Genomic DNA, 26,061 nt, shown 5'->3' with positions numbered 1-26,061 from the left:
ATGTCTACCGCACCACAAGCTGCTGCTCCCGCATCACAAGCCAACGTCCCTGCACCACAAGCCAACGTCCCTGCACCACAAGCCAACGTCCCTGCACCACAAGCCAACGTCCCTGCACCACAAGCCAACGTCCCTGCACCACAAGCCACCGTCATTCCCCAGCGAACTGAAGCCTTCTTCCGCCTCTGCAACAACAGAAACGACAAATCGCCATACCTGCGCACCAAACCCCGCATCATCGCTGCTCTTGGTCTCTTCGGCGTCTCAGACCAGAAAGCCAAAGAGATCATGGAACGAGTGTTACGCATCTGGCGGCGTGACAATTCAGAATTAGTGAATCTGCGCACAAAGGAGGGTCAGCGGCGACGAGCTAACATCACTACCGAAGTCAAGAACATTTACCCAGAGGTCTTTGAGATGCTGTGCAGAGGACCTGAAGAACGGCAGTTCCTCAGGGAAAAGGCAATCCATGCCATGGTCTGGTATGCCACATCGAGGACCCGGCCCCCGAGACGCCGACGACGGGCGGCACAACCTCAGGTGTCGGCCCAGGCACAACCTCAACCGGCGACTCAGGCGACGGCCCAGGCACCACCGCAGGCACAACCACAGACCCAGGCTCAGTCACAGGCACAGGCGGCGACCAACGACAGCCTGTTCGTTAGTCCGTGAGACTGGTGAGAGCGGTCCCGATCTATGGCAAGACACCATAATCGACAAAGGGACAGTGATGGCGATGGCGATAGTGAGAGCAGTGGCAATGGCGAGAGCGGCAGCAAGGTCGATAGCGAGAGCGATAGTGTGGTACACATGCACACCTTTCCTTTTCCTCGCGCTTCTTGCCCCTACCATGTGAGGCAGGCACGCCTACAGTCAGCATACGGCAGCATACGGCAGCATATGGCAGCATACATAGATAGCCATAGCTGAGGGACTAGCCCTCACATAGACGGACAATCAGACCATCTCTTCAGACGATTGCAGTGCCCTACTACGGATAGCAATGGCGGCGAGCAAACAATCAGGACGGCAACGTGAACCAAAGTCAACTAGCTAGCCATACACACAAATCTTGATAGCAACAGCGACAGCGATAGTGATGGCGGCGGCGCAGGCAAACAGACAGACACAACTGCAGCGTGAACTAGAATCAGCTAGACAGCGATAGTAATGGCGGCGAACAAGCAAATAAACATGAACTGCAACGTATATCAAGATTAAGCAGGGCCGTTCACACAAGTTCTAATTGGTGACGGCATTTGCATCGTGTAGTTAGTTAGCTGAGCAACAATCACGCCGACGCTCGCCAACGACATGGACATCAACATCGACGTTAGTGGCTTCTGCTTGACGACGGACTGCGGTGACACCAGTAAAGTTCTACTTGTCAATGGAGTGTAGTGGCAGCAGCAGATCCTGCTTCAACGATGGAATGCGGTGACACCAGCAGATAATTACTGCTTGATAATAGACAGGGGGCGGCCGCTGCTCACGCAAACTGAGAGTGAAGTATTAGGAGGATTCTGCATGCTTGTACAGGACGGTCAGAGCGAAACAACAGGATAGGTATAACAAGATATATCTGATGACGCTGGTGCTGGCGCGCACTATAGATGAATCAGAGTGTTGGGTTGTCATTACAGGACCTGGAATTCATTACTGATCGATAATTCGATGATGCCTTATCCAGCGTACGTTGCTCTAACATGGCAGTAATTAGGTCCTGATGCTACCGCGATAAGCAAATATACAGTTGACGTTCTTTGGCCTCGATACCACAAAGTACATACACTGATATAATTACTAAGTCGGCTCCTGATGCCAACACGACTAAGCAAACGTGGAGCCGACGTCCGTTGGCACAGGAAATCTAACAGCATCTCAAGGTAGATGCACTGTCTTCCTGGCGAACGTCAAGATCAAAGGTTCTGCTTGAAGTTCAGTTTAGCCGGTCTGTTTCGTCTCCCATACTGATGTCCTTTTGGCGAACGTCAAGTTGGATGGTTCTGTTTGTAGTCCGGTTTAGTCGGTCTGTTTCGCGCATAATCCCAGTCACCGTCTCACCCACAGGTGTGCACAATCATGGTAAAAGCAAAGGATTCCAGACGCTCAATGACGATTTCTGACTTGGGTTCGTTCGTCTCAGGCTGCTCAGACCACGTCGATGATAGAGGGCAGTGGCCCGTGCACCTCGAATCCGTGGTACGTATCGACGCTCCAGAAAACCCATGTGCCTACTGCGAACCTACCAAGGTGTGCAAGGCCACAAGGCTCTCTGAAATCAGGGCACTCATACGAGGTACTCCGTAGCGATGACTTCCTTCCCGCTCGAGCCGGCGACTTGGCCAATCGTAATACGAGGTACATAAATGGCGGCAAGACTGTTGCCTATCCCGTGTTTCCCCGCAGAGTACGGCGCCACGAGTCGTGGTATGGGGTATGAGGTATCCTTTTACTGGATCCGAACACGCGTTGACGGCCTTACCCAGTGCTCGTAATCGTACGAGTACCACGCTGCTCCACGTTGGAGAACCTGAGCGTCTCACGCTCTTGCCCGCTGTTGTTGCCTGATGGATGGTGGCGGCTTGGAGGCAAAAGCTCGTATCCCTTGGCGCTTTACGCAGCTGGAAGTGATCACAAAGGCCAATCATGCATGACCAACGTATCCTGAATTGGCCCGGAGCTGGAAAAGGTACTGGTGCTCGTAGCTGGTATTGAAGCTCTGCAGGCCCCAAGTCGAGACAACTTGGGAATACTCCAGACGGCAAAAACTGGTACGAGATGGTGAGAGAAGACCCTCAAGGCAGCGGACAGGTAGTTCAGGTTGGCGATCTAAAAGAGGCGGACTTTGCCTCGCCTTCAGAACCAGCTTTTGCTCCTGAAGCTTGATGATCTTTGGGCTCGTCGACGTCTCGTGTGTCACGCATCAGAACCAAATTGACCGTGCTTCATGTGTGTGGGTGATCGGGACTTCCACTGCCTCAGTCACCCTGATTGCCGTGTCCTGCCTGGACCTGCCTCGCCTTGGCCTGGAGCACCGATCCGGAATGCTTTCCAGCATTTGCCACTATTTTACGTATGCTCCTCCGCAGTGACTGAAATTACGTAGGAAGGGCAATTCGGGCATGCAAGGCACCAGCCCAGGCAGAAATGACGCCCTCATGTGCCTCACCGGGACGACGGGTTCTAGAGTGGTATCAAAGTGGGATCCCTAATTGCTCTCGCCGTTGACGGTGGTCGTAGTCCAGACGCGAGTGCTCTAAGCCGCGATGGCAACATTCGTCGCTGTGCGAGCAGATGAGCGTCAAATGGCCAGCTATTGAACTCACTTCGGACGCGAAGGCCTTCTGCGATCCTCCGAATATGCACCAGCCACACCACTCGAGTCACTGTGGCGAACCATATCTCGCACAATGATTGCTCCAATTGAGAAGCGGAATTACGTACCGAGGGTGCGCGGTCCTGTGCTGCTGGCCGTCGTCAGGTCGGCGCCCTGTGCAGAGCCGGAGCCATCATTTTGGGCCTCGACGCCTCAGCCGTGTTGCGATGAGGCTGAGAATATTCCAGCCCAACGGCTGTCACACTGCCTGCCGTATTGCGATTGCTTCGATCGAGCGGCTTGTGCGATCAAACTCACGTTCTAGCTGGTTGTTGCTACACAGGACTGAGATGCCGCCATTGGACTGATCCATATTGCCGCGAAACACTCTCGTCACTTAGCAGCACAATCGATCCAATGTCGGTAGCATCGTGCTCGAGCACAAAGCTGACAATCAACCCGACTTTTGGCACACCCTTGAGGGTCGGATCTGCCGGCATATTCGAGAAGACAGCATCAGTGAGGGGATGCCCCCAACCCGTGTAGACGTCTTTTCGTGTTCAATCACGAAGCGTAGCCGCTCTGACCCTTGCGGCTGTGAGCAAGGGCTAGTTTTCTGACAGCTGAGAGTCCAGTAATACAGCATCTGGGCTGCAGATACGCACCTACATGGTACATGTGTGGCATGCAAGGAACCAGTTGGCGGTACCAGCGTTGGCATTTAGCATCATTGGCGAACGGGGCGCTTGGGGCCCGCTCGGATATTTTGAGCCTTCTCAGGCATACTTCGATCGCCTGGATCACGTGTCGCCGTGACTTGAGTTAGGATACGTTTTGAACCACGTTCACGGAGGTGCAGGAAGAGCAGGAATGATGACAACTCGAAAGTCGAAATCGTCGTGTGATTTATGATAGGATCGAAGATGCAGGCAACATCGAGCTTGAAGTCTGACCAAGATGGCATTGTCTTTACTCCTCCGACGATCTTGCATGGCGCATCTTCCTGCGTTATTGCATTTCAGTCATCGTGCGAAGTGTGAGCATGGACGCTGAGCTCGATTCCGCCAATAGAATGCAGGTATATTCGGTATTGGTCAAGTTTCCCCTTGGGCATCCTGACGGGTCTGGGGTGCGGTCCGCTCGGAGGCCCGCTCGGTTGGCTGATGGTGGAGAAGGTGTAGGTTTGGGACGGAAAAGGTTGAGGGGTGTGAGGGCGATGAAGCTTGGATTGGCTGTCGCTGTTTGTAGGTGTTGATTCGTGTACCGCGCTCTGCATCGAGGTCGATATCCATCATTGTCATCTGCAAGGTCGCCTGGAGACTTTTTGGTTTGTCTTTGACTTGGGGCATGCATTGACTTTGCCGTCCTAAAGTTGACGAGTAGCAACAACCCTCGAGCTGCGCCTCATAAGCTAGGTCGAATAGAGATGTGCAGGAATGGTCAGAATGATATACTCCGCCAATGCGATACCATAACTACGAGAAGTGGAGTGAAGACTTATGCAGCTTTCTCACCAGAGAATGACTTGCTCGATGCGCCAGAACTGACTTGTGGCACAACGTGGGCGAGTAAGAATAGGGTCACAAGATTCCGAGGATAGTATTCGATGAGATGGCCCGCCTGCATGTGCACAGATGGAGCTCCGTGGGGAAGAAGCACCGTGGGACCAGTAGGTCTTTGTTGTCAATGTGAAGCGTGACACGTTGATGCAGAGGGCGAGATTCGTTCAGGTCTGGGGTTGATTGTAGCTGTGTCTGCCTGCCTGGCGTTCCGAGACGCCTGCAGCACCACTCAGCACTCGCCACTAGGTGACCACAAGAGCTACGTTCTCACCATCGCCGATAACTGATTGTAGTGTACTGGTGGTTCGTCTGGTGTGCGAATCATGCAACCCAGTTTCTCCGATCGTGTGGAGACTCAAAAAGAAGCAAACGGGAAGCAGAGCGATCTCTAGTCAGCTGGGCGCAACCCAGTCATACCTCACTGATCAGTCACTCAGTGTTCTAACCGTATGCCCAGGACTTCGCACGGGGAGTCGCCAACCCACTTATGATCGATGTCATGGTTGGGCTACAGGGCGTGTCTCAGTACTATGTACTCCGTACACGTACTCGACGATTGTCACCAGCTGTGATCTCCTCAACGGGTTGTGCCACCTACCCCGGAATGGATCGTCAGGACACGCCACGTTGGACAACAAAGGCAAACAGAGATTTCCACAGGCACGCAGGAACAGACATCGGGAGCATGGCTCAACCCTGGGTGGGGTTATCCGGGGGCAGAGTTCCCAGTGTACTCGTGCCCTGCGAGCCTGGGCCGCCTGGAGGCACCAGGACGATATTGCTTCTGAGGCTAGTGATCGGCTCGGGGAGCTGGTCGGACTACGCCTCCAAGCAGGGAAGTGCTGGTCACGCTTCACTGAAAGGAGTCCTCCTGGCAAATGACGACAGCCAACAGCGCCTCTCTTCTTGCGCTCCACTTATTTCTTTTTGGCCTGAATCTCCGCCCTCCGTAGTATTCAGCACCGGGTTTTGCACAGCCAGACTTCCCACGCCTTTCATACGCTCACACGCTGCGGACTTTGACTTTTCTTCTCACCTCAGAGTCCGAGGCACAGGCATTGGAAGATGCAGAGTGATGGGGATTAGCGGTTCTGTAGGGCAAACGGCCACCACCATTCACCGAGGTGCACGAACCGGAGGAGCCCTCCATCCATAACAGGACGAAGCATTTTATTTGCCTCCCGAAGAACCTCAGGTGAAGGGGCCTTCCCGCGTTGACGTTGAACTCTATCTCGTGCCTTTTCATCCACAGACCCTTTCCTTCTCAACCCAACGTGCTACGCGTCTCGGTCAACACTCATCTCTCACTCACCTCTTGACACGTTGGCCAGTGATCGCATGTCGACGACGAGATTCCAACTCTCCAAGCCATGATGATGCCGTGTTGATGCCATAAATTGCCGCATCGAGCACGGCCCCCTTTACATAATCCCGCGGATCGGCTGGCCAGGAATCGATCCATCGTTGAATCGGCTAGGGGCACCGGCGTGCCACGAAGCCTGCAAAGAAGCCAGGCGAAGCCCAGGGTACGAGTAGCCAGGCCCAGAGGTCCCAGGACACACCACGATCACAGACCACCTCATCGGGGCTTTCACTGTCCGCCGTTTGTTACCCGTTTTCGCCCTCTGTCAAGTACTCGACTCCTTCTCTTCTCCAGACGTCAGCGGCTTTCACGCTGCCATCCACCAAATACCTCGACCTTGACGGATCTGTCTGCGACTACAGATTGATTTGCGAACAACGGAGAAGCTCTTCTTGCTATTATATTGTAATTGATGCGCTGCATTCATTTAACCTGATTTCTGCTTTACCAACCACCTCACCTCCAACTGCCAACCAGAATCCCGACCACCGACCGAGGCCAACAATAATGCACCACGCCACGACCGCCTCTTGACCGCTCTGTACCAAAACAACACATCAAACCCGCCTCTTGGTCAATTCCATTCCTTGGACCTCCGGTATTACAACACACAGCTATGGCCTCGTCGCCGTTACCCCCAGACCCCTACGAAGCCCTGGGGGTCTCCAAAGATGCTGACATTACAGCCGTCCGTTCTGCCCACCGGAAGCTCGCTCTGAAATTCCACCCGGACCGGATAAAGGACGAAGCCCAACGAGAGAAAGGCAAAGACGAATTTCAGAAGATCCAGGAAGCCTACGAAATCCTCATTGATCCTCAACGAAGAGAACACTATGATAATCAGGTGCGTCTCGCCACGCTGCGAAAAGAGGCCATGATGCGTGGACCACCACCTGTATCCACTTCAAACATTCGATCATATCCAATGAGACCTGCGCCGCCACCTGCACCTCCTTCAACCCGCGAGTACAACGAGTATGGGGAGTACTTCGAGGAAGTCCGCCAGCCTCGAGACGACCACCGAGACCCATACGACGAGTTGCCACGAGGCACTTCACGGAAGCATGCTGATTATGAGAGGCGAGCCCCTCCACAACCCAAAGCGTCCGAGAAGTCCAAGAAGGCGACAAGCACTGCGGGGATTTTTGGTGTTGCCGCAGCTGCTGCCAAGTTTAAGAGTCAAGCAGAAAAGTCTAGAAGTGGGAAAGCGGACGAAAAGAGATTTGACAAGGAGAAGACGAGAGAAAGAAGGGAAAAGGTTGAGACAAGAAGACCGACGGCCGTTGATGTTGATAGTGATTCCGACTACCCAGAGATCCGTCCGTCAATGAATTCCTCTCGTTCGAAGACGGCCTACTTCGATCGTCCGTCCGAACGAGCGCGTACATCAACCCGAATCGAGAGACCTCGTGACTTTGAAGAAGAGAGCTTGGATGAAAAGTGGGAGAGGCATCACGAAGAGAGCAAGGCTTATATGGCAAAGGCCGCAAATCGTCCCAGCTTGGATCGTACTGCGTCAGATGCCTACCAATACTGGGTTGGGTCTGAATCTCGTGGTAGCGGGCGAAGGAGTGGTTCGGACAACGAGAAGAGACCCGATTCATCGAAGGGACGCCGCCCTAACCAGGAGGACTACTTTGCACCGCCGTTCACAAAATCCACCTCTTCGCCCTCCAATCTCCGAACCCACGTTGACGAACGCATTCCCTCGAGACCCACTCCACGTGAGCGTGAACGAGATCGAGACAGAGAAAGGGATCGCGAACGCGAGCGAGACCGGGACAGAGAGCGAGAGCGAGAGCGAGACCGCGGTGACCACCGCAGCAGAATGCCTCCCAGCCTGCATCGGGCTCAAACCACCCCGGTCCCTAAGTCATCGACGACGAGGAAAGACTCTGTACCCTCCAAAGGCTCAAACTTGAAGCATGGCGAGACTCATATGCACGACTCTGGCTATGGGAGCAGTTCCAACCCTCACACGCCAGAGATGAGGGAGGAAAGTCCCCCAAGAACAAACAAGGCACGATATCCTGCAACCACCTCGACCAAATACCACATCGTCGATCCCGCCGATGATGGTGATGACCATGGACGAACACCGAGACTCAGAGAGATGTTTGATGATCACGGTGATCGTCCGAGCCGAAGATATCAGCACAGCCCCGAGTCAATTGTTCCGGACCTGCCGCGGGACTCTGAGCGGCGCAGAGAGAAGCCCGAGCGTCCTCGGGTTGAGACTAAGAAATCGTCCAAGACCGCTGCCATGATGCAGGACTTCATCCCTCCAACGGTGCGAAGGAGCGAGTCAGGCCGATATGAAGACAGACCAAATCCACGCTCGCCACATGATACACCGTCCATGTCGCGCAACAACAGCGGTCGGGAGAAGCTCTTTGGCGAAATGTCTCCGATGTCGCCTGATGAGCGAGAGCCGTCGCGATATGCTCGCCCATACCCGGCCGATAAGGTCCATATCGCTTCTCGCGGCGAACCACAATATTCCCGATATGAATACCGCGAGCCGGATGATCGCTCCCGATTCCGAGAAGCCCCTCGGATGACGTCCCGGCGGCCCTCAGTGAACGCATACTAGGAGTATGGATCTCACTTGAGGGCCACCGGAAGCTGAACATACGTTATCTAGCCCGCTCGCTTTTTTCGAGCGTCCCATGACACAGTCTTTACGCGCCCAATTCGAAGTACATATACCACGGACGAATCTTTCCATATGGGGATCTGGATTCGTCCACATGTCTGAAACACATTCTTTTGACGGTGGTTGAGACACCAAGGCAGAGCTCTGGGTGCAGGATAGGTTCGGAGTAGGGCAAGGATAAGGACGGCTGGGAGAGCCGGCGGAGATCTGGGAGGAAAGCATCTAGTTATATGCATCTGGGGAGTTGGTTCAGAGACAGGCAAGTCTCAGGTCGACAGGACACACTGAAAGCCTACCAGGCGGCTTATTGCAGATGCAGCGAAAGGAGTCCACTCTCGTCAGGAGCAGACAGGACACGCTTTGTACAGACTTATAACCACAAATCTTCCCAGGAGGGAATTGATGAGTAACGACATCGAATCTGTTACACCGAGAAGATTCCAGTATTTTTCTTGCTCAAACTTGACTCTGTTGCGTGAATGTGGCTCGCTCCTGCCTAATCGGTGTGCCTTTGTTGACATGGAACATTGGTCAGATCAACCAGAGGGTGAGTTAAGCGAGAAACGCCCCCGACGTTCAATCAAGGACACCAAGCAATCTGCACTTTTGCTCTCACATAGAATTACTCCCTGCGACATTTCGTGCTTGTTCTTTCTTGTATCAAACACGCATTGTTCCTTTCTCGACGGCACGGTAGTATTCCATCTTAGTCACCTTTGCCGTTCCGCCTACCAGCTTGGAGCGACCAGCAAGGGTGTCTCCCCCTGCAGACCGCCATTCTGCAAACCCCTCGATACGAGCATAGTGCTTCCTGCGAACTGAGCCCACTCCGACCGATCGAGCGAGCCTGCTATCCTCCGAAATCTGTCAAGCTAAATTGGTCACGTTTTTGTCGCGAGGTGGTCCGGTGGTCCGTCGTGTTAGGGTCATTGGAGTTGCGGCCGATACGCATGGCGCATTCATCCTGAGGTGCGGACGCGGCCCAACTCGTGCTCATGAGGATTGGTGAGACCTCGTCATGGCAGGAATAGTTGCCGCAGGATCGACGACTGCGGTGGTAAATGGGACGCGCTCGCAGTTCGATGCTGTGGGTGCCAGTCAAGAGGTGAATTGTCCGCGCCGACCCACGGCATCAAAACACTGACATATCGCACCGCATAGAACACGACCGCGAACAAGAATCGCCCAAACGGCGCCCGTCAAAACTCGTCAGGTTCCACGCGCTCACCACTATCGACCTTGGCCCCCAATCGCAAAGAAAGCGGCAGTGTCAACGGACGTGTGGCTCCCCACAGTAGGGTTGAAGAGCTGGGTCAACGAGACGCGAGTCTAATACGTAGTGGGAGTGAGCCAGACAGCCTACTGGACCTATACAAGAGCAACCCTAGCAGCGGCGATGTCAGTCAGCATCAGCCTGACAATGACATCCCCGAGAACATGTATCGGCCGAACGAGGACGATCCCGAGGGCTGGATCCACAGAGACAAACTTGCCAAAATAGAAAGTGAAGAACTACAAGCCGCAGGTATCAACCTGGCAAAGGCTAGGAGGAACACGGGCAAGAGTGCGCAAGGTGGGCAGAGAGAGACAAGCCGTGGTCGGCGAAGTGACGACCGCAGCCATACCGAGCTCCGTAGAGGCGACGCGGAAGATTCAACAAGACCGCGGCTCGCAGAGGAACCGGTAGAAGAAGCAGAGGAGGACGAAAGATCCCATTGGGACCTTCGCACACCAGAAGAGATTGCAGCCGATAACACGTCGCCGATATACTCGAATCCGGTACTCAGAAAGTCCGGTTCGAAGATCCCGGTATTGACATCGAGTCCTTTACCGATAGCACAAGAGAGGATCGAACGGGACACGCCGCTGGTCCGGAAGCGTACCATGAGTAACAGTATGAGCCCGGAAGATGGCATCCCCGTGCTGAAGATCAAGATGCGAAGAGGAAGTACCGGAAGTCAACCTTTGCAGGACGAAGGCGATTCCTTATTACCGACACCTACTACCTCTAGACTATTGACGCCCAAATCATCATCACCCACAAAAGGCCGACTCAAACCAGCATCGGGCCAAGGGTCACCCCCCAATACATCATCAGGCCGGAAGACATCCAACACACTTAGGAAACCATCGACGAACACCAAACCTGCCGGCACACCCACGCCAGGTCAAAGACCAGGGACAAGATCTGGAGAACTAGATCGCCCGCGAACAGCGGTCAACCGACCAGAGGGCGATCCACCGTGGCTTGCAACCATGTACAAGCCCGACCCGAGGCTCCCTCCCGAAGAACAGATCATCCCAACGCATGCGCGAAGACAGCAACAAGCCCAGTGGGAAGACGAAGGTGCCGTGCCACGTACATACGACCGGAACTTTTCACCTCTGGCGATCCACATGGGCAACGGTCAGATCAAGTCACCTTCCGCAGCTAGTCCTCCGCCTACTCCCAAACCCAAACAACAGGGGACAGAAGAAGAGGGCGGCAACGCGTGGCCTCTGAAACAAATGCCAGGCATGAGAAATTCTGTAACGGGCAGCATCCGACCCGGCACTGGAGGCAGCGCGAATGGTGGGTACAGCACAATGCCTAGAGTGACGAATCCCGTACAAAGTCCTACGATGGGCAGCATTACGTCCGTGCCGGCTCAACCGCCTCCGCGAATGCAAGTGCAGCGAATGCAGGATGCCGATACCGAAGAGAAAGTGAAAGAGAAGAGTTGTGGGTGCTGCGTGGTCATGTGAGGGATCGGGCTCGCAGAAGACTGCTTGTACAACTGCTTGTGTGCAAAATCACGGAACGTTTGCGGTGTTTCTTTTGTGGCTGGGTCATTCTGACGGTTCAGACGCTTGCTTCTGGTTTCTTTGATTGCAATTTAGCGAAAGTGATACACCTTTTCCGTGTTGCGGTTGTGATGTTTTGGGGAGACGTCCGTTGGGGCGATTGCGTCTGCGAAAAGGCTGGACAAGGAGAACAGCCGGTTTCTTGTCCTCAAGCAATTTCTGATACATAACGTGGTGGATGAAAGGGCTGAGAGATCGTTGCCAGCATCCGGGTGCGACTGAGGAAAGAGGAGACTGTTCCATTGCGGCTAGCCATGCCGTTGGCCGTTGGCGGTGTTCGACGACATGGTCGGCTTGACCGTGCCTAGATTCAGGTACGCCTAACAAATAATGACATGGCACATGTTCTCAGTTCCAACAGCGGAGTGAGAGCGATATTCCTCAAAGCGCCGGATTGTGAGTTCACCAAGGCTTTCACCCTTCAGCGTCTACTGGCAACAGTCTCAAGGCTCACACAAGCTGAGCCCATGGCGTAGGGTTTCAATAAAGAGCGACCTATGCATTCGTGAAACTTCTCTCTGGCGTATAACAGTCCATCCCTTACTCCGTACTGTGTACTCCGTACGGCTCGATGATCGCGCTCGCTCTCTCACGCCGTTTTTAGACTGCGGAGTCGAGGCCCGATTGGGGATCTGTTGATGAGCTAATCTTTACCCCATCGGGTCCAAGGCCCGCAATGGCATCATCGTCGTTGGCTCAGGATTTGTCACTCCAAACCACTCACTTGCAGCAACTGTCAGTATCACCTGCATTCATCCTCCGATTGGCAATCATCCGCGCAAAGAACTCCAGAATTGACTCGCCTCAAAGACACTTATCAAGGTCATTCGCCTCGCTCTTTCTGATCCGAACCACCACACAACCACAAACCGCCACAATAGCGTCCTCAATCTTCTCCCCCTTCCGCAGCCTAGCCCGCACCTTTTTCACATCACCACCGAGGACATCCCCCGCCGCCATGGTCTCCGCCAAGGAAAAGGCCCAGAAAATCATCGACGACAACTCGGTCGTCGTGTTTTCCAAGAGCTACTGCCCGTACTGTCGGGCCAGCAAGGCGCTGCTGAATGATATGCACGCGAAATACTTTCTGATGGAGTTGGATCAAGTCGGTATGTGTTGAGGAGTGTTGCGCATGCAATGAAGTGGCGAATCAGGGGACGTATGCTGACGGTGATACAGAGGACGGCGCGGCCCTTCAAGATGCCCTCGAGGAGATCACCGGTCAACGCAGCGTGCCGAACATCTTCATCGGCCAGAACCACATTGGCGGGAACAGTGACTTGCAGGCGAAGAAGAGTCAACTCGGTGATCTGCTCAAGAGTGCTGGTGCTGTCTAGGGGAGTCAGAGTCAATCGTGGGATCAGTCCAGCGTGCAAGCAAAGAGTGAAGCATTATCTACAATGTGACTCCTTTGTCTGAGCTTTATTGCAAAGCCCTGAGAAGCCGGCACAGGAATCAGGCCCATGGCCGAATACAGGTTTCTGAAGGAATCAGAGAAATAGATGATGTGGCTTTGAAGAATGTCTGCACGCAGTGCACGTCCCTTCTTTCTATGTAATTTGCGCTTTCTTGTGCCGTTCCATGCGTGGAATTTGTAATACTCTACGGCAAGTGCTGCGCAGATCAGTTCAACGATCTGAAGATGTCGTGGTAAGTTTTTGAACAGTCCCTTGAAATATAGCATTTGTTGACGACCGAACTTGACAGAAGGAGCGACAATCATGCCCCATCAGCGTTTGCTATGAGCTCTGTGCATGGAATCAACATGTTTGAGCGGTCACAGCGTCTCCCAACTTGCGTTGTCTGGACGTCCTTGTCATCAAACTGTAAGCGCAACTTGCCATATAGATATTTACTTCTGTCACGCCCTTGCAGTGTTCAGAGGGTGCAGGTGATACAGGTTGCCTGCCGGTTGCTTGCCGTGTTTCAGCGAGTTCTGCTCGGCTTTTGCCATGTTCTTCGTCTCAGCCAAGTGTTCAAATCAGCTGTCATGTCATTTGCCACCAGTACATCAAGTGTTCGCACTCACGTTGTCAATTTTGCCTACTGCTGCTGAAACGGTTGTCCTTTTAGTGAACACTTCCATCTTCACAAGACATGTGCCTCGAATCAAACAATCGCTGCTGGGTCAACTAGGTATCTACAAGTTGGACGAACGATGTTGAGATCACACTGGCATACATCTTCAAAGACATGTATGTAACACGGATCAACCAGTCGCTACAACATTGACCAGGTATCGACAAGTCAGACGGATGATGTTGAGATCAGACCTGCACTGGCTACCTGCCGGCATCGGGATCCCAATCAAAAATTCCAGCCCCCTGATCAATGGTCTTGGCGATCAGACTGGAGCAGCTTGGGAAGAGGCAGAAGAATCTCGTTGAAGCGGAGCATCTTTATTACAGGGCGCCGAAGACTCACTCAAAAAGGATATTCACCATAGCCCGTTCGAACTCGTACCGCCCGAGGGGACTAATACTGACTAACAAGCTCTGTACTGATGGGGGCGTCAGACTATCAAGTCATTGGTGTCCCGATGCCTGCAGATCGGTAAGCGATGGTCAGCCTCGTTCTGAATCTCCTGGCACAGTGAGACTGAACCCTGCGACGAGCTGGCCAGCTCGGTACTCAAACCCATATGATCCTTCTTTTCCGAGCGACCGGGTGATTAGACATGGCGATACAAGCCAAGGGGACAGTCTAACGGCAGTCTGGGACACTTGAGCAAGGACGCGCCGGCGGGTGCTAGAAGAAGAGATCGGACCTTGAGAGGGCTGAAAACGGCCTGGCTGTGAAAGATCGATGCCTGGTCCAACTGGTAAGCGAAAGAAATCTCCGAGGGAATGATGAACTTAGGGTTTCTATGCTCGCGACTCTGGGTATGGCGCAGATTGTCACAAAAAATAGGTTCGAAGGGGCACAATGACAATTGGCTTGGTCTGTGTACACTGATCGAAAGAGGAGCTTCTGATGATGGTAGACAGCTGAGGAGGTTCCCACTGGAGCTGATCCGGACGGGTACGTAATGCCCAAGAACAGAGTGAGTACTTCCATAGCAGGAGGGAGTACATAAAATGTACCTCCAAGAAATTGTCCGAAACGCCCCGTGTGCGGACGAAGTAATCAGAACGCCGTCACTCAGTAAATCAATCAACAAACAACTCGTTCCTCAGCTCACTATTCCTGTTCTGTGCTGTGCCGTCCTACGCGGCAAGACTCGACCTGCTGAGTGCTGACCCCTACCTGCTTCTTTTCCTCTTCTACTTCCTCCCTTTCTCCTCCCTAACCGTCTCCGCTCCCGCTCCAGCCTCAGCTCCAGCTACACCCAATCACGCCAAGTAAAACACCTCCTCACACTCCTTCCACCAAGAGGGCACCTTCTTCCCATCGGCGCCAGCAGTGCCCGCCTTCTCCGAACTCACGGCGCCCGCGTTCAGACTCTGCTGAAACCCGTCCGTCATGGCCCACCACCTCCGCGTCGGCTCGTGGGCGCGCATCTTAGCCATATCCCCCTCAAAGTCGCGGCCCGTGTACTTGAACGAGGCGAACAAGAGGGACGTGTCCCTGTCGTAGGCGATCGAGTAGTCCCTGATGTTCGATGCGCGGATCTGCGCCACCACGTCGGGCCAGACTTTTGCGTGGCTGGCTTTGTAGGCCGCGTAGTCTTGCGGGTTGAGGCGGATGACGGTGTGGATTCGGCGTGTCCCCGAGAAGTCGTTGTCCGGTTGGGATTGGGATTGGGATTGTGACGCTGATGATGGTGCTGATCGTGAAGGCTGTGCTTGGGAGAGATTGGGTCCATACTGAGATTGAGATTGTGGGTGGGATTGTGGGTTGATGGGGGCTAGCCACGACATTGTGTCTTGCCGTTGATGGTTGAGAAGGCAGAATATCGCTCTGTCTGTGCTGCGGAGATTTCACTCTGTCTGTGTAGTGTAGATCTCACTCTGTATGTGTGGTGTGGATCTCACTCTGTATGTGTGGTGTGGATCTCACTCTGTATGTGTGGTGTGGATCTCACTCTCTCTGGGTAATGTAGAGCAGTTGATATGTTGGACGGGTTAGGGTTTCGTGAAGCACAGTGCTCCGTACTCTTTTCTTGAGATATTATATGCAATAATTAGCTACGAGGTATGTCGCCATGACAGTATGCTTCGAGTGGAGATGGACGGATTGGGGTCCTGACGTATGTTGAATATGGGCTGCACCAGGTGTGTACTCCATACCTACATTCAAAGGCAATGTTATTAGCAGAATGTCGCATGTTCTGCATCCTATGTAGGGTAGATTAATGGCAGATTAGAGTGACGCATAGAGAGCACCGGTTTGTCGCACTTTCTAAATTCTGCTTTGGATGCAAAACTAAAGATGGAGGAAGTTGATTTGCACTCAACTATGTTGATATCATTCCTCCTAGTCCGTGGTATATTTATCCATTTTCATCCGATTGTTGGAGATTACTGCGACGGATATTCATCCCGATATCCGTACCTGGCATTGATGGGTGGAGTGGAATCTCGCCTGGCCTGGTCTCTCTGCACACATAGTCCCCTCGTCTGTACTGAACACTCGAGAAATCAAAGACTCTTCTCTTGCTTCTCTCATGACGATTTGCTCCTCGTCTCTGTCGTCAAACAACCTGCGTTGCCACTGTCCCCACCGGACGTTCGACAAACTCCATGCATCCCTCGACAATATTCTGCCTCGCTGGCTCACTGCTAACATTCTTCCCCGCCAGATATCCCAGCCACAATAACCGACCCACGCGTTCATCACTGATATCCCCCATTTTGACCCGGTCGCCCGTCTTGCTAGTCTCTTCCCAGACAGACATTTTCCCTTGCCCATCGCGGGCAAGGAGGAGGATCTCGCCTTTCGGCAATTTCCGTCGCGCACTGCCGCCGAACGCGGATTTGAAGTCGTTGAGTGCCGCGCCAAATGTCTCGTCTTGAAAGGAGGTATCGTTCCTGTCTGATGCGAAGTGGGCAGACCGAGCCGTTATGCCCCGCACGAAGCCATCGCGAAGGTGCATGAAATCGGTGTTCCGTGTGGGCACGATCCTAAAAGCCATACGTAGATGGCCATCCTTGAGGATTTCGTTCCAGATGTCCTCGCCTCGGGTTGGGTCGAGGAGGAGTTGGCGGAGCTGGTCCTTTTCGCCGGGCACCAAAGTCGTAGCCACGCTTTCACTGGGCGGCACGACCGCGTTGATGAGTCGCTGTTGCAATGCCGCAATGTCCGACACGGCGATGTACAGGCCCACGACATAGACTTGGATGCTGAATAACGATACCGTGCGAATCCCTAGACCCACGAGTTGGTATTCTTCGTCTGTCTTGCCTTCATTTGCAGCGCCGGGCGTGCTTGGCGGAGCATCAGAGGTGACGTGGATGATGCGAGGGAAGAAGGGGATGGTGGAGGTGCCGGTCGGGATCTGTTCGACTTCCTTCGCTGAAGGTTCTTCGAGGATGGTCGACGGCGTCGGGGGAGGGGGTGCGTCTTGTCTGATAGGGCTCTCACTGGGGTATAGTGCGATTGTAGCGAAGATTGCTACCGTGCAGGCGGCGATGCCATAGCCCGAGTAGCGCATGCGTTTGACCGTGCTTGCTCGCTCGGCCTTCTCTTTCTCCAGTTCTGACGGTTCCGACTTTTGATACTTTCGACGGAGCATCTCGGACGAGCCGTAGCCCGGGACAGGCGCGGAGAAGCTGGTTTGGGCATTGTGCTTGGTACTGCTTGACAGGAGTCGGATCAGCTGAGGCCTCGAAGGTGCATGGGCGGCTTGGATTTGGGAGAGATTGCAGGTACAGACTCGTCGAGAGACGAGCATACGCAGCGGTGATGTCTTCATTGTCAAAATCTCATCGATGGTTGCGGTCTGAGAGCAGAGCCTCAGTAACGTAGACAAGAGCACGAGTGAAGGTCGATGACGCCAATGAAGCTTTGGTGGAGACTGCGAAGTTCAGCCTTGCGCAGCTGACGCTCAGCCTTGGCCTTTGGCGGCTGACCATTAATTACTTAGCTCGACTGTGTTCGGCATCATTGTAGATGTCCAAGTCTTCTTCGCTGACTCGCAAGTCACCGCACGTCATTCTCATCGCCTTTGTTTGTGAGCAACGGACATGCAGATGTCACTATTGCTGATCTTGTAGTCGAAGGTGGCTACATGGCATCGCGTCAGACCAGACAGGAAATGAGTGAGAAGTAAGACACCATATCAGTTAACAATGTCACAGAGGCGATACTAATACCTTAATGAACTGTCAACACGAATATAAGAGGGACAAGCGACTTCTTTTGCCATCAAGACCCGAAAGCTGTTCCATCTCATATCACAAGCCGCCCGGAAGGGGCCAGTCGAACGTCCGTTTGACTCTCAGTACTTCTAGCAGCTCTGAGAATCCCCATAACCCCGCTGCTGCATGCCCTCATCCGTTGAGCACATTCCAACACTCTACTTCCTCAAGCTCACATAGCAATCCAGGTTCTTCTGCTTGACGAACCACGCATTTTCCGACTCCAGTGGCCGATTGGGATCAACAAGGGTGAAGTCGAACTTCCTGACGAGCTCAGGGATCAGGATGGAAATCTCCAGCAGACTGATATTCTTGCCGATACACGTGCGGGAGCCGGCTCCGAACTAAAGGATATATAACATGTCAGCATCCTTCCCTTATGTGTATGGCTCCAAACACGGCTGTGGAGGATGAGGTCAATAGAATCTTTCGTACCGTGAGGATGTTCCGATTCATTTCTGCAGCTCTCTCAGCGTCTTCGAGCCAGCGCTCCGGCTTGAATTCTTCAGCATCCGCTCCGAACATGTTTCGGTTGGCGTGGGCGACCCAGCTATTGACACCGACTTCGGTCTGCGCACAGAATCCAGTTAGTCTTGTACATACAGGCTGCGTGGCTGCTTGGGAGACCCTTCTTACCTTTTCTGGGAAGTAACGACCAGCGATTGTCGCGCCACCCTTGGGAACCACTCGGACCATCGGAAGGCCCGTCGCAGGATGCATGCGCAAGCCCTCTTTGATTACAGCCTGAAGATAAGGGAGTTTCTGAGCTTCCTGGAACGAGAGCATGTCGGAGGAGCCTCGTTCCTCAATAGCTTGGTCGAGCTCTTGGCGAAGCTGGGAGCAATCAGCCACGCCACAAATTGTGTCGAATCCCCGTCTACGCTCACCTTCTGCAGGGTCGCTGGAGACTTCATCAGTTGGTGCAAAATTCCAGCCAGACTGACACTGGTGGTGTCCGAACCAGCGCCAATGTTTGTGATGCATGTCGAAACGACAGCCCCCATGGGGAACCTGTCCGGCTGCAATGCATGCATTCGCAACAGCTTTGTCAAGAAATCGTCCGTGGGCTTCGACTCGTCCTTTTCAAGTAAGCTCTTTGGCTTGGTTCTCTGGCCCTCCTGGACTTGTTCTTGCGTAAATTTACCCAAGTAGTGGGTGCCGGTGGTGGGCCAGAAAGAGAGACACCATGTCAGGAACGAGTGCCATTCATGGTAGATGCCAACCTTGGAGAGATAGTGAAGATAGTGGTCGAGGGCAGCGAGCATGCCAGCGTTGTCTTCACCGGTATCGAGGAAACCGAATCTTTTGCTCAGCTAAGGGTGATGTGAGCCAGTGCCAGCGGCGGGGCCATGCCGAGTGTGATTGACTTACTGTGATCAGAGCGATAGTGTCGAATGCGACTGGGCGGCTGTTAGTGGCAGCGACACAACCGTCTCGAGCGCCGGGCTTTGGAGAAAGATCCTCCAGCAGTCCTGGCTTCCCAAGGGTACTTACAGTACTGCAGCCAAGCTGACTAGTTGTTAGCATTCGCACAATCGCGACAAAGACGTCTCTTTTGGTGAACACATACCTTGCAAGTTGAAAGAGGCATGTCTCTCTGCAAAGCCGGTGAACCTTTCGACCAGGATCCTCGCGCAGTCGATTGCGTTCTGCTCCATGGGCACAAGACTCGACATGGCGTACAACGACGCAACTCGCCGTCGGATTTCCGCGTGGACCGCTGGGTTTAGTTCGGTGAAGAGATCCGGAATATCGTTATTCGGGATGCCGGAAGCGATGTACCATTTACCTTTGACGAATTGGTTGCCGTGCCCGTATATCGTCTTGATGGCGTCTGCATCGTCGATGGAATAGTAGTTGGGCGCAATGCGAACAATGGGGCCTACCAGCATCAGCTACGTCCGATGCCCGCGGCATACTTGGAGACGCTACCATATTTCTTGTGGAGGGCAACATTTGTCTTCTCAAAATCGCCCTGCCAGACTTTGCGCAAGTACCAAAGCCTGGTGAAGCGGGCTAGGAAGGGTCCAGGAACAGATCTCAAAGGATCCCTCAGTACGACAACGAACTGATAGATGAGCCAGAAGCTCAGAAGAGCCCCAATCAAGACGAGTGGGGAGACACCCTTGACATCAGGCAGGACGCCTTGCAGTTTCGCCATGCTGATTTGCAAACCCCTGACAGTCGCTTAGTGGAAATAAGCGAGCCCGTCTCGAAACGCACTGTCCTCGAGATGCACTGTTCAGCTTTGGGGACGAGTAGATAGAAGATATGCTCTGCTATTTCATTTCCGGCGACACACCGTCAACCCATCTTTATACCTAAGTTGGCGGCTGCCGCTTTGACGGAAAATACGAGCCCCCGGGAATTGCCATGCCCCGGGTCTCGGTTAAGTACCATGGGGAAGCGACACACAATCCTCCTGCCCCCCAAACTAGCCACCAGGTTCTCCACATGAACATTGGAACCGTTCATGTGGGCTCCCTCGCTGAGGTTGCAGTGGACAGTCTTATGTGGGACCGTTCTCGTTCCATGGCTTCTGCCTTCCTATATATCAGGCATAACGGGAAGGCAGTCTCATATCAGGGCCGAAAGAACGGGCACAAACCCACTTGACATCGGCGAAGAAAGTATGGGAGTGCTTCAAAATCTCTCGAGTGCTCCAGGCACGCTGGACCTCGCCCTTGACACCTACACTCTGATTGGGGCCATTCTCATTGGAGTACTTGCCGTACCCGTGCTGCTCGTCCTCGTCGACTATGTACGAGTACTGCGGATCCGCCAGAGGCTGCCTCCGGGTCCTTTCCCGTTCCCGCTCGTTGGGAACTTCTTCCAGATTCCGAAGCACAAGCCATGGATCGAGTTCGAGCAGTGGTCAAAACACTACAACAACCCGATGTTCACCATATGGCAGGGCCACAGACCGACCATCATGTGCAACGATATCTGGACCATCTCGGACTTGCTTGACAAGAGGGCGAACATCTACTCTTCCCGACCGCAGATGTACGTCTTCCTCCGGCTGAGAAACCGCCTGCATCGTGGGTCATGCCGTCACGTCTGCAGATGCTAACCGCCAGGCGCAGGATTGCAATGGGTGACATGATCAATGCAACGGAAAGCAATCAAGTGTGTCTGGTCTACGGGGACAAGTGGCGCCATCATCGCCGTCTCATGGTATGCCAGAGGCACGCAGTCTGGAGTCACGTAATCTAACTGGTGGCTCTTAGCACACAGCGACGGGGTCTCAGGCCATAAGACCATGGCGCGAGATTCAGGCTAACGAGTCAAAGATCCTCATCCGCGACTTGATGGACAGACCGGATGACTTCGTCATGTCCATCGAGAGATACTCGTGCTCGATCGTATCCATAATCGGCTGGGGTCGACGAATCGACAAAATCAACGACTACGTTGCGCAGATGGCCCTCAAAGCCATGGAAGGTGTTGACTTGATCATCCCGGGTCTGTTCCTTGTCGAGTCCATCCCAATCTTGAACCGACTCCCAGCGTGGCTGAGCTGGATCTATCCCATGCCGAGGCAGGCATTCAAATTCGCACAACATTTGCAACGCTATTTTGTTGCGCTATCCAAGGAAGGCGCTCAGATGCCAGAAGATAACTTTGCCAAACGCCTTTTCCAGGAGCAGGAGAAGAACAACATCACCGACGAAGAGATCTCCACTCTCACGTCTAATCTGATTGGCGGTGGTGTCGATACCACTAGCGGCACCATCATCTCGTTCATCTTGGCCATGTGCGTCTTTCCAGACAGGATGAAGAAAGCCCAGGAGGAGCTGGACCGAGTGGTTGGCCAGGACAGAGTCCCCGATTGGAGTGACGAGCCTAATCTACCATATGTTAAAGCCGTGGTTAACGAGACCCTGAGATGGCGGACAGTCACCATCCTGGGGGGCATTCCACATGCACCGACCCAAGACGACGAGTACAATGGGTATTTGATCCCCAAGGGAACCCCCATAACCGGCAATGTCTGGGCCATTCATAGACACCCCAGGGAGTTCCCTGAACCCGACAACTTCCGACCAGAGCGATTTCTGAACGGGCTAGAACGACCCTATCCCAACAAGCAAGGCCACAATGCATTCGGCTGGGGCCGGCGGGTGTGTAGCGGACAGCCGCTCGCTGAGCAGGGGCTCTACCTCACCATTGCGACCTTGCTGTGGGCGTTCGATTTCAAGCCTGGACTGGATGAGAATGTAGGTGCTTACCCCTTCGTTGCGGGGGATATTGCTGACTGGACGCAGGGTAAGGAGGTGAAGCTCGACATCTTCGCGTACACCAAGAGTGAGAACATGCGACCTGAGCCATTCAAGGCTCGCTTCATTCCACGAACGAAAGGCATTGAGCAGATCCTGCGCCAGGAAGCCGCGAGGGCGAGGAAGGAGCTTTGTGCTTATGACGGCGAGACCAGATTGACGATGGAGAATGTTGCCTAGACGACACAGCCACGTAGTCGGGACTAGGATTACACGTAACGGCCGAAACCACCTATAACTTTGCGGCGTGCTTCATGCGGAGCAGCTTTGACGAAGGATCTATATCAATTCCCGACCTTGACTCCGGAATCCATTCCTGCAAAACGTCTTCGCCCCCCGCGCCCTTTTTCAGCTCCGGGTACGACTCCTGCACCGAGACATCCAGACTGGGAGAAGCCGACAGGTCGACCAGCGGCTTGAACGGCCGTTCCGTCTCGTCCATGTTCAAGACCGGCGTCACGCAGCCATCAGTGTGGTCAAATACAGCGCGCCACTCCTCCATCGTCTTCTGCTTGAATATCCCGGTAAACAGCTCCTTCGTCTTCGGCCACTGCGTGCGATCCCACTGCTCTGGCATCTCCTTCTCATCCAGTCCCATCCCCTGCAGCAGACTCTTGTAGAACTGGGGTTCTTGCGCCCCAACAGCTACAAACCTGTCATCCTTCGTCTTGTATACCTCGTAGAACGGCGCCGCCCCGTCCAGCAGATTCTCGCCCCTAGGCCGATCATTGTTAGGGTGCCCCTGCTGCTGCCTCATGAATGTGGCAAGGTACGCGCTCCCGTCCACCATATTCGTCGTGACGACCTGCCCGCGGCCGGTGGCCTGGCGGTGTAACAGCGCGAACAAGATGCCCGTCACGCAGACCAACCCTCCACCTGCGAAATCTCCCAGAATATTCGCCGGTGGGGCCGGGTTCTCGTCCTTTCGTCCGAGGAGCGACAGGATCCCCGCCGCGGCGAGGTAATTGATATCGTGGCCCGCTCGGATCCCATACACGCCCTCGGGCCGGAACCCGTGGAGGTGAGCGTAGATTAAGCGCGGATTCAACTGGCATAGCGTCTCCGGCCCGAGACCCAGTCTCGTCATGACGCCCGGGCGATATGGATCGATCAGCACGTCCGCGACTTTGACCAGGTCCAAGAACACGCGGCGCGACGGGGCGTCTTTGAAATCTATCACCACGGAACGCTTGCGGCGACAGAGCGTGTCGCGTGGTGGACCGAAGACTTCGAACGTGCGGTCGACGCGCACAACGTCGGCGCCGTAGTCAGCCAGGATGAGGCCCGCGAAGGGGGACGGGGCCAAACCGCCTAGTTCCAGGACCTTGAGGCCTACGAGGGGCGGTGTACAGGGCATACTGACTGTATACCTTTGGGTCGATAGAGACAGGTTCGTTCTGTGGAAAGGCGGGCCGATCCCTAGGTAAATGGTCTGACGGTTCGGACTGGGTGCTTGAAGATCTAGCTCGCTGGTTCTCTGTCGGCTCGATGTCGACTTGCAACGGGCAGCCTAATTGTTTGCGCTGATGTGTCGATGCACTGTGTGGCTCAGGGAGGTTCTCTAACTAGCTATGTTAATTACTTCTCCTCCAACTCCTGGCGAGGCTGGCCTGTGCCTAAGGCTGTCCATATCAAGCATCGCCATTACTCCACATTTACCCCGACATTCACATCCGTGGAGCCTCGTGCAGTGGAGGAAGTCACTTCGACAGGCGAAAGAGTGACGCGCACACCGGCTCTTGGTGCCTGGCTTCGTCTTTACACGATCCTAGAGGCTCCTAGCAGGAAGTGACGGACTATCAGTCACCGCCACCGACGCTCATATCTCCTGCTCAACGTCTCGACACGTATTACGGGGTAGAAAGCAGTGGTGAGCGACGATGATCTTCGAATCAGAGTACCACGTCGAGATACCCAGCATCGACTTATTATCATTTCTCTTCTCGCGGACGCCATTCAAAGACGACGACCCAATATGGATCAACCCGACAAATACCGCCAACCACGTCACACTTGCCAAAGCCCGCGATCTCACGCAACGGATAGGCCAGGGCTATCGAGATCTCGGCGTCGGTGCTAAAGAGGCCGGCAAGGATATCGTCGTCACGTACGTGGAGAACCAAGTCATGGTGGCGCCGAACACCCTGGGCGTGCTGTGCGCGGGCGGCATTCATGCGACGTGTTCGGTGACGGCAACGGCCTTTGAGCTGGCGCGCCAGATCCGGTTGAGCGACCCGAAGGTTTTGGTCTGTTCGCCTCAGACGAGAAAGGCAGCGGAGGAGGCCATCACGCAGTCGAACACCGCTGTCCGGCTTGTCATGATGGTTTCCGACGATCTAGACATCGTGGATGCGGGCAGCAAGTCTATCATCAGCGAGAGGAAGCTGGAGTGGCAGAGAATCACGGACCCAGAGGTGCTGCAGAAGACGACGGCTTGTCTGGTCTACTCGAGCGGCACGACCGGGGTTCCCAAGGGTGAGTACATAAGCGGAAGCCCCAAACGTGCTCTATGCAGCAATACTCTCTTGACTAACCAATGCCCATACACAGGGGTTGTGACCACGCACGCCAACATTGTCGCCAACCTGTGCCAGATGGCGTTCTTCTTTGACCACTTCGCCGAGAAGGCCATCCGCGAGGGCGTCTACCTGCGCATGCCTGGCGTCATGCAGAACGCCGTTGCCGTGGGCATTTACGTCCAGACCATGCTGGCTCTCCAATGTGGCATGCAGGTCTACATGTTCCCAAAGTACGACTTCTCGTCCCTGATGGCGAGCATCAAGAAGTTCCAATTGTCGGCGTGCTTCATCGTGCCCGCCATCTGGAACCGCATCCTGCAGGAATGTACGAGGGAGGACGTGGCGAGCATTCGGTTCGCCATGAGTGGTGCGTCACCGCTGCCGCTGCCACTGCAGTTGAAGATGCACGACATGTTGCCTGAGGGCGTGGTATTGAGAGTCAACTGGGGAATGACGGAAACCGTGACCGCAGCATCCCAGCCGAACGTGACAGAGGTGGACAGGGAAGGCAGCTCGGGCAGATTATTGCCCAACATGCAGGCCGTGATCATGGGTCCGGCTGGTGAGAAGCTGGGACACAATGAGCCTGGCGAGCTCTGTATCAGAGGTGAGTGAGCTCGATAAGTACAGATTCGGCTTCTCTGACGTGACAAAGGACCAAACATCATCAAGGAGTACTTCAACAACCCTGAAGCGACCCGCGCAGCGTACACTCCAGACGGGTGGTTTCGGACAGGCGACATTGCCCATTTCGACAGGAACGGCAAGCTCTACATTGTGGGCCGCTCCAAAGAATTGCTCAAGTACAAATCCTTCCAGGTCTCGCCGACAGAGGTGGAGTCGGTCCTCGGCCAGCTGCCCGGCGTTGTAGACGTTGGCGTGATAGGTGTCCCGGATGGCCAGGGTAACGACTTGCCTCGCGCGTACGTGGTCAGATCCGACAAGCCTCCGCGGCTGGAGGAGAAGGACATCCACGCCTTCTTGAACCCGCGCGTGAGCCACTACAAGAGACTGAGAGGCGGTGTACGGTTCGTGGATGAGATCCCACGGAACCTCAACCAGAAGATCATGCGGGACGTGCTTAAGCAGTGGGTTGAGCGGGAACACGGGCAAAAGGACAATTTCAAGGCGAGGTTGTGACTGTCTGAATACCTACTGTAAGTGGCCCTTAGACGCCATACCTAGCTACATTGGGTACTGCTGCCACGACGGGAGTGTC

At 54.3% G+C, this 26,061-nt stretch overlaps 10 protein-coding genes across 10 annotated transcripts; 6 read left to right on the top strand and 4 right to left on the bottom strand.

The window, feature by feature from the left end:
• On the top strand, window positions 1–672 carry A1O7_00105 (uncharacterized protein; the record flags this gene model as incomplete). The annotated part of the gene is made up of 1 exon (XM_007754147.1): window positions 1–672. The coding sequence occupies one exon, from the start codon at window positions 1–3 to the stop codon at window positions 670–672; it is 672 nt and encodes a 223-aa protein (XP_007752337.1).
• A 6,188-nt stretch (window positions 673–6,860) lies between these two features.
• On the top strand, window positions 6,861–8,837 carry A1O7_00104 (DnaJ like subfamily C member 7; the record flags this gene model as incomplete). Its single annotated transcript, XM_007754146.1, has 1 exon — window positions 6,861–8,837. One exon carries the CDS (start codon window positions 6,861–6,863, stop codon window positions 8,835–8,837), a length of 1,977 nt encoding a protein of 658 aa, XP_007752336.1.
• A 1,081-nt stretch (window positions 8,838–9,918) lies between these two features.
• On the top strand, window positions 9,919–11,645 carry A1O7_00103 (uncharacterized protein; the record flags this gene model as incomplete). The annotated part of the gene is made up of 2 exons (XM_007754145.1): window positions 9,919–10,005; window positions 10,062–11,645. 2 exons carry the CDS (start codon window positions 9,919–9,921, stop codon window positions 11,643–11,645), a joined length of 1,671 nt encoding a protein of 556 aa, XP_007752335.1.
• A 1,057-nt stretch (window positions 11,646–12,702) lies between these two features.
• A1O7_00102 (glutaredoxin 3) lies at window positions 12,703–13,081 on the top strand (the record flags this gene model as incomplete). Its single annotated transcript, XM_007754144.1, has 2 exons — window positions 12,703–12,853; window positions 12,924–13,081. 2 exons carry the CDS (start codon window positions 12,703–12,705, stop codon window positions 13,079–13,081), a joined length of 309 nt encoding a protein of 102 aa, XP_007752334.1.
• A 1,995-nt stretch (window positions 13,082–15,076) lies between these two features.
• Window positions 15,077–15,604, bottom strand: A1O7_00101 (uncharacterized protein; the record flags this gene model as incomplete). The annotated part of the gene is made up of 1 exon (XM_007754143.1): window positions 15,077–15,604. The coding sequence occupies one exon, from the start codon at window positions 15,602–15,604 to the stop codon at window positions 15,077–15,079; it is 528 nt and encodes a 175-aa protein (XP_007752333.1).
• A 773-nt stretch (window positions 15,605–16,377) lies between these two features.
• A1O7_00100 (uncharacterized protein) lies at window positions 16,378–17,598 on the bottom strand (the record flags this gene model as incomplete). The annotated part of the gene is made up of 1 exon (XM_007754142.1): window positions 16,378–17,598. The coding sequence occupies one exon, from the start codon at window positions 17,596–17,598 to the stop codon at window positions 16,378–16,380; it is 1,221 nt and encodes a 406-aa protein (XP_007752332.1).
• Window positions 17,599–18,201: 603 nt separating this feature from the next.
• On the bottom strand, window positions 18,202–20,204 carry A1O7_00099 (uncharacterized protein; the record flags this gene model as incomplete). The annotated part of the gene is made up of 8 exons (XM_007754141.1): window positions 18,202–18,387; window positions 18,479–18,613; window positions 18,680–18,877; window positions 18,931–19,356; window positions 19,415–19,443; window positions 19,538–19,552; window positions 19,614–19,925; window positions 19,976–20,204. 8 exons carry the CDS (start codon window positions 20,202–20,204, stop codon window positions 18,202–18,204), a joined length of 1,530 nt encoding a protein of 509 aa, XP_007752331.1.
• A 471-nt stretch (window positions 20,205–20,675) lies between these two features.
• A1O7_00098 (uncharacterized protein) lies at window positions 20,676–22,503 on the top strand (the record flags this gene model as incomplete). The annotated part of the gene is made up of 4 exons (XM_007754140.1): window positions 20,676–21,049; window positions 21,130–21,220; window positions 21,274–22,263; window positions 22,312–22,503. 4 exons carry the CDS (start codon window positions 20,676–20,678, stop codon window positions 22,501–22,503), a joined length of 1,647 nt encoding a protein of 548 aa, XP_007752330.1.
• Window positions 22,504–22,555: 52 nt separating this feature from the next.
• Window positions 22,556–23,680, bottom strand: A1O7_00097 (alpha-methylacyl-CoA racemase; the record flags this gene model as incomplete). The annotated part of the gene is made up of 1 exon (XM_007754139.1): window positions 22,556–23,680. The coding sequence occupies one exon, from the start codon at window positions 23,678–23,680 to the stop codon at window positions 22,556–22,558; it is 1,125 nt and encodes a 374-aa protein (XP_007752329.1).
• Window positions 23,681–24,203: 523 nt separating this feature from the next.
• A1O7_00096 (uncharacterized protein) lies at window positions 24,204–25,982 on the top strand (the record flags this gene model as incomplete). Its single annotated transcript, XM_007754138.1, has 3 exons — window positions 24,204–24,798; window positions 24,874–25,449; window positions 25,498–25,982. 3 exons carry the CDS (start codon window positions 24,204–24,206, stop codon window positions 25,980–25,982), a joined length of 1,656 nt encoding a protein of 551 aa, XP_007752328.1.
• Between the last annotated feature and the right edge of the window lie 79 nt (window positions 25,983–26,061).

The sequence above is a fragment of the Cladophialophora yegresii genome (genome assembly GCF_000585515.1).
Source record: "Cladophialophora yegresii CBS 114405 chromosome Unknown aczIN-supercont1.1, whole genome shotgun sequence".
Lineage (NCBI taxonomy): Eukaryota > Fungi > Ascomycota > Eurotiomycetes > Chaetothyriales > Herpotrichiellaceae > Cladophialophora > Cladophialophora yegresii.
Note: the sequence above shows the minus strand (reverse complement) of the source record. Positions and strands in the feature narration are given on the sequence as shown.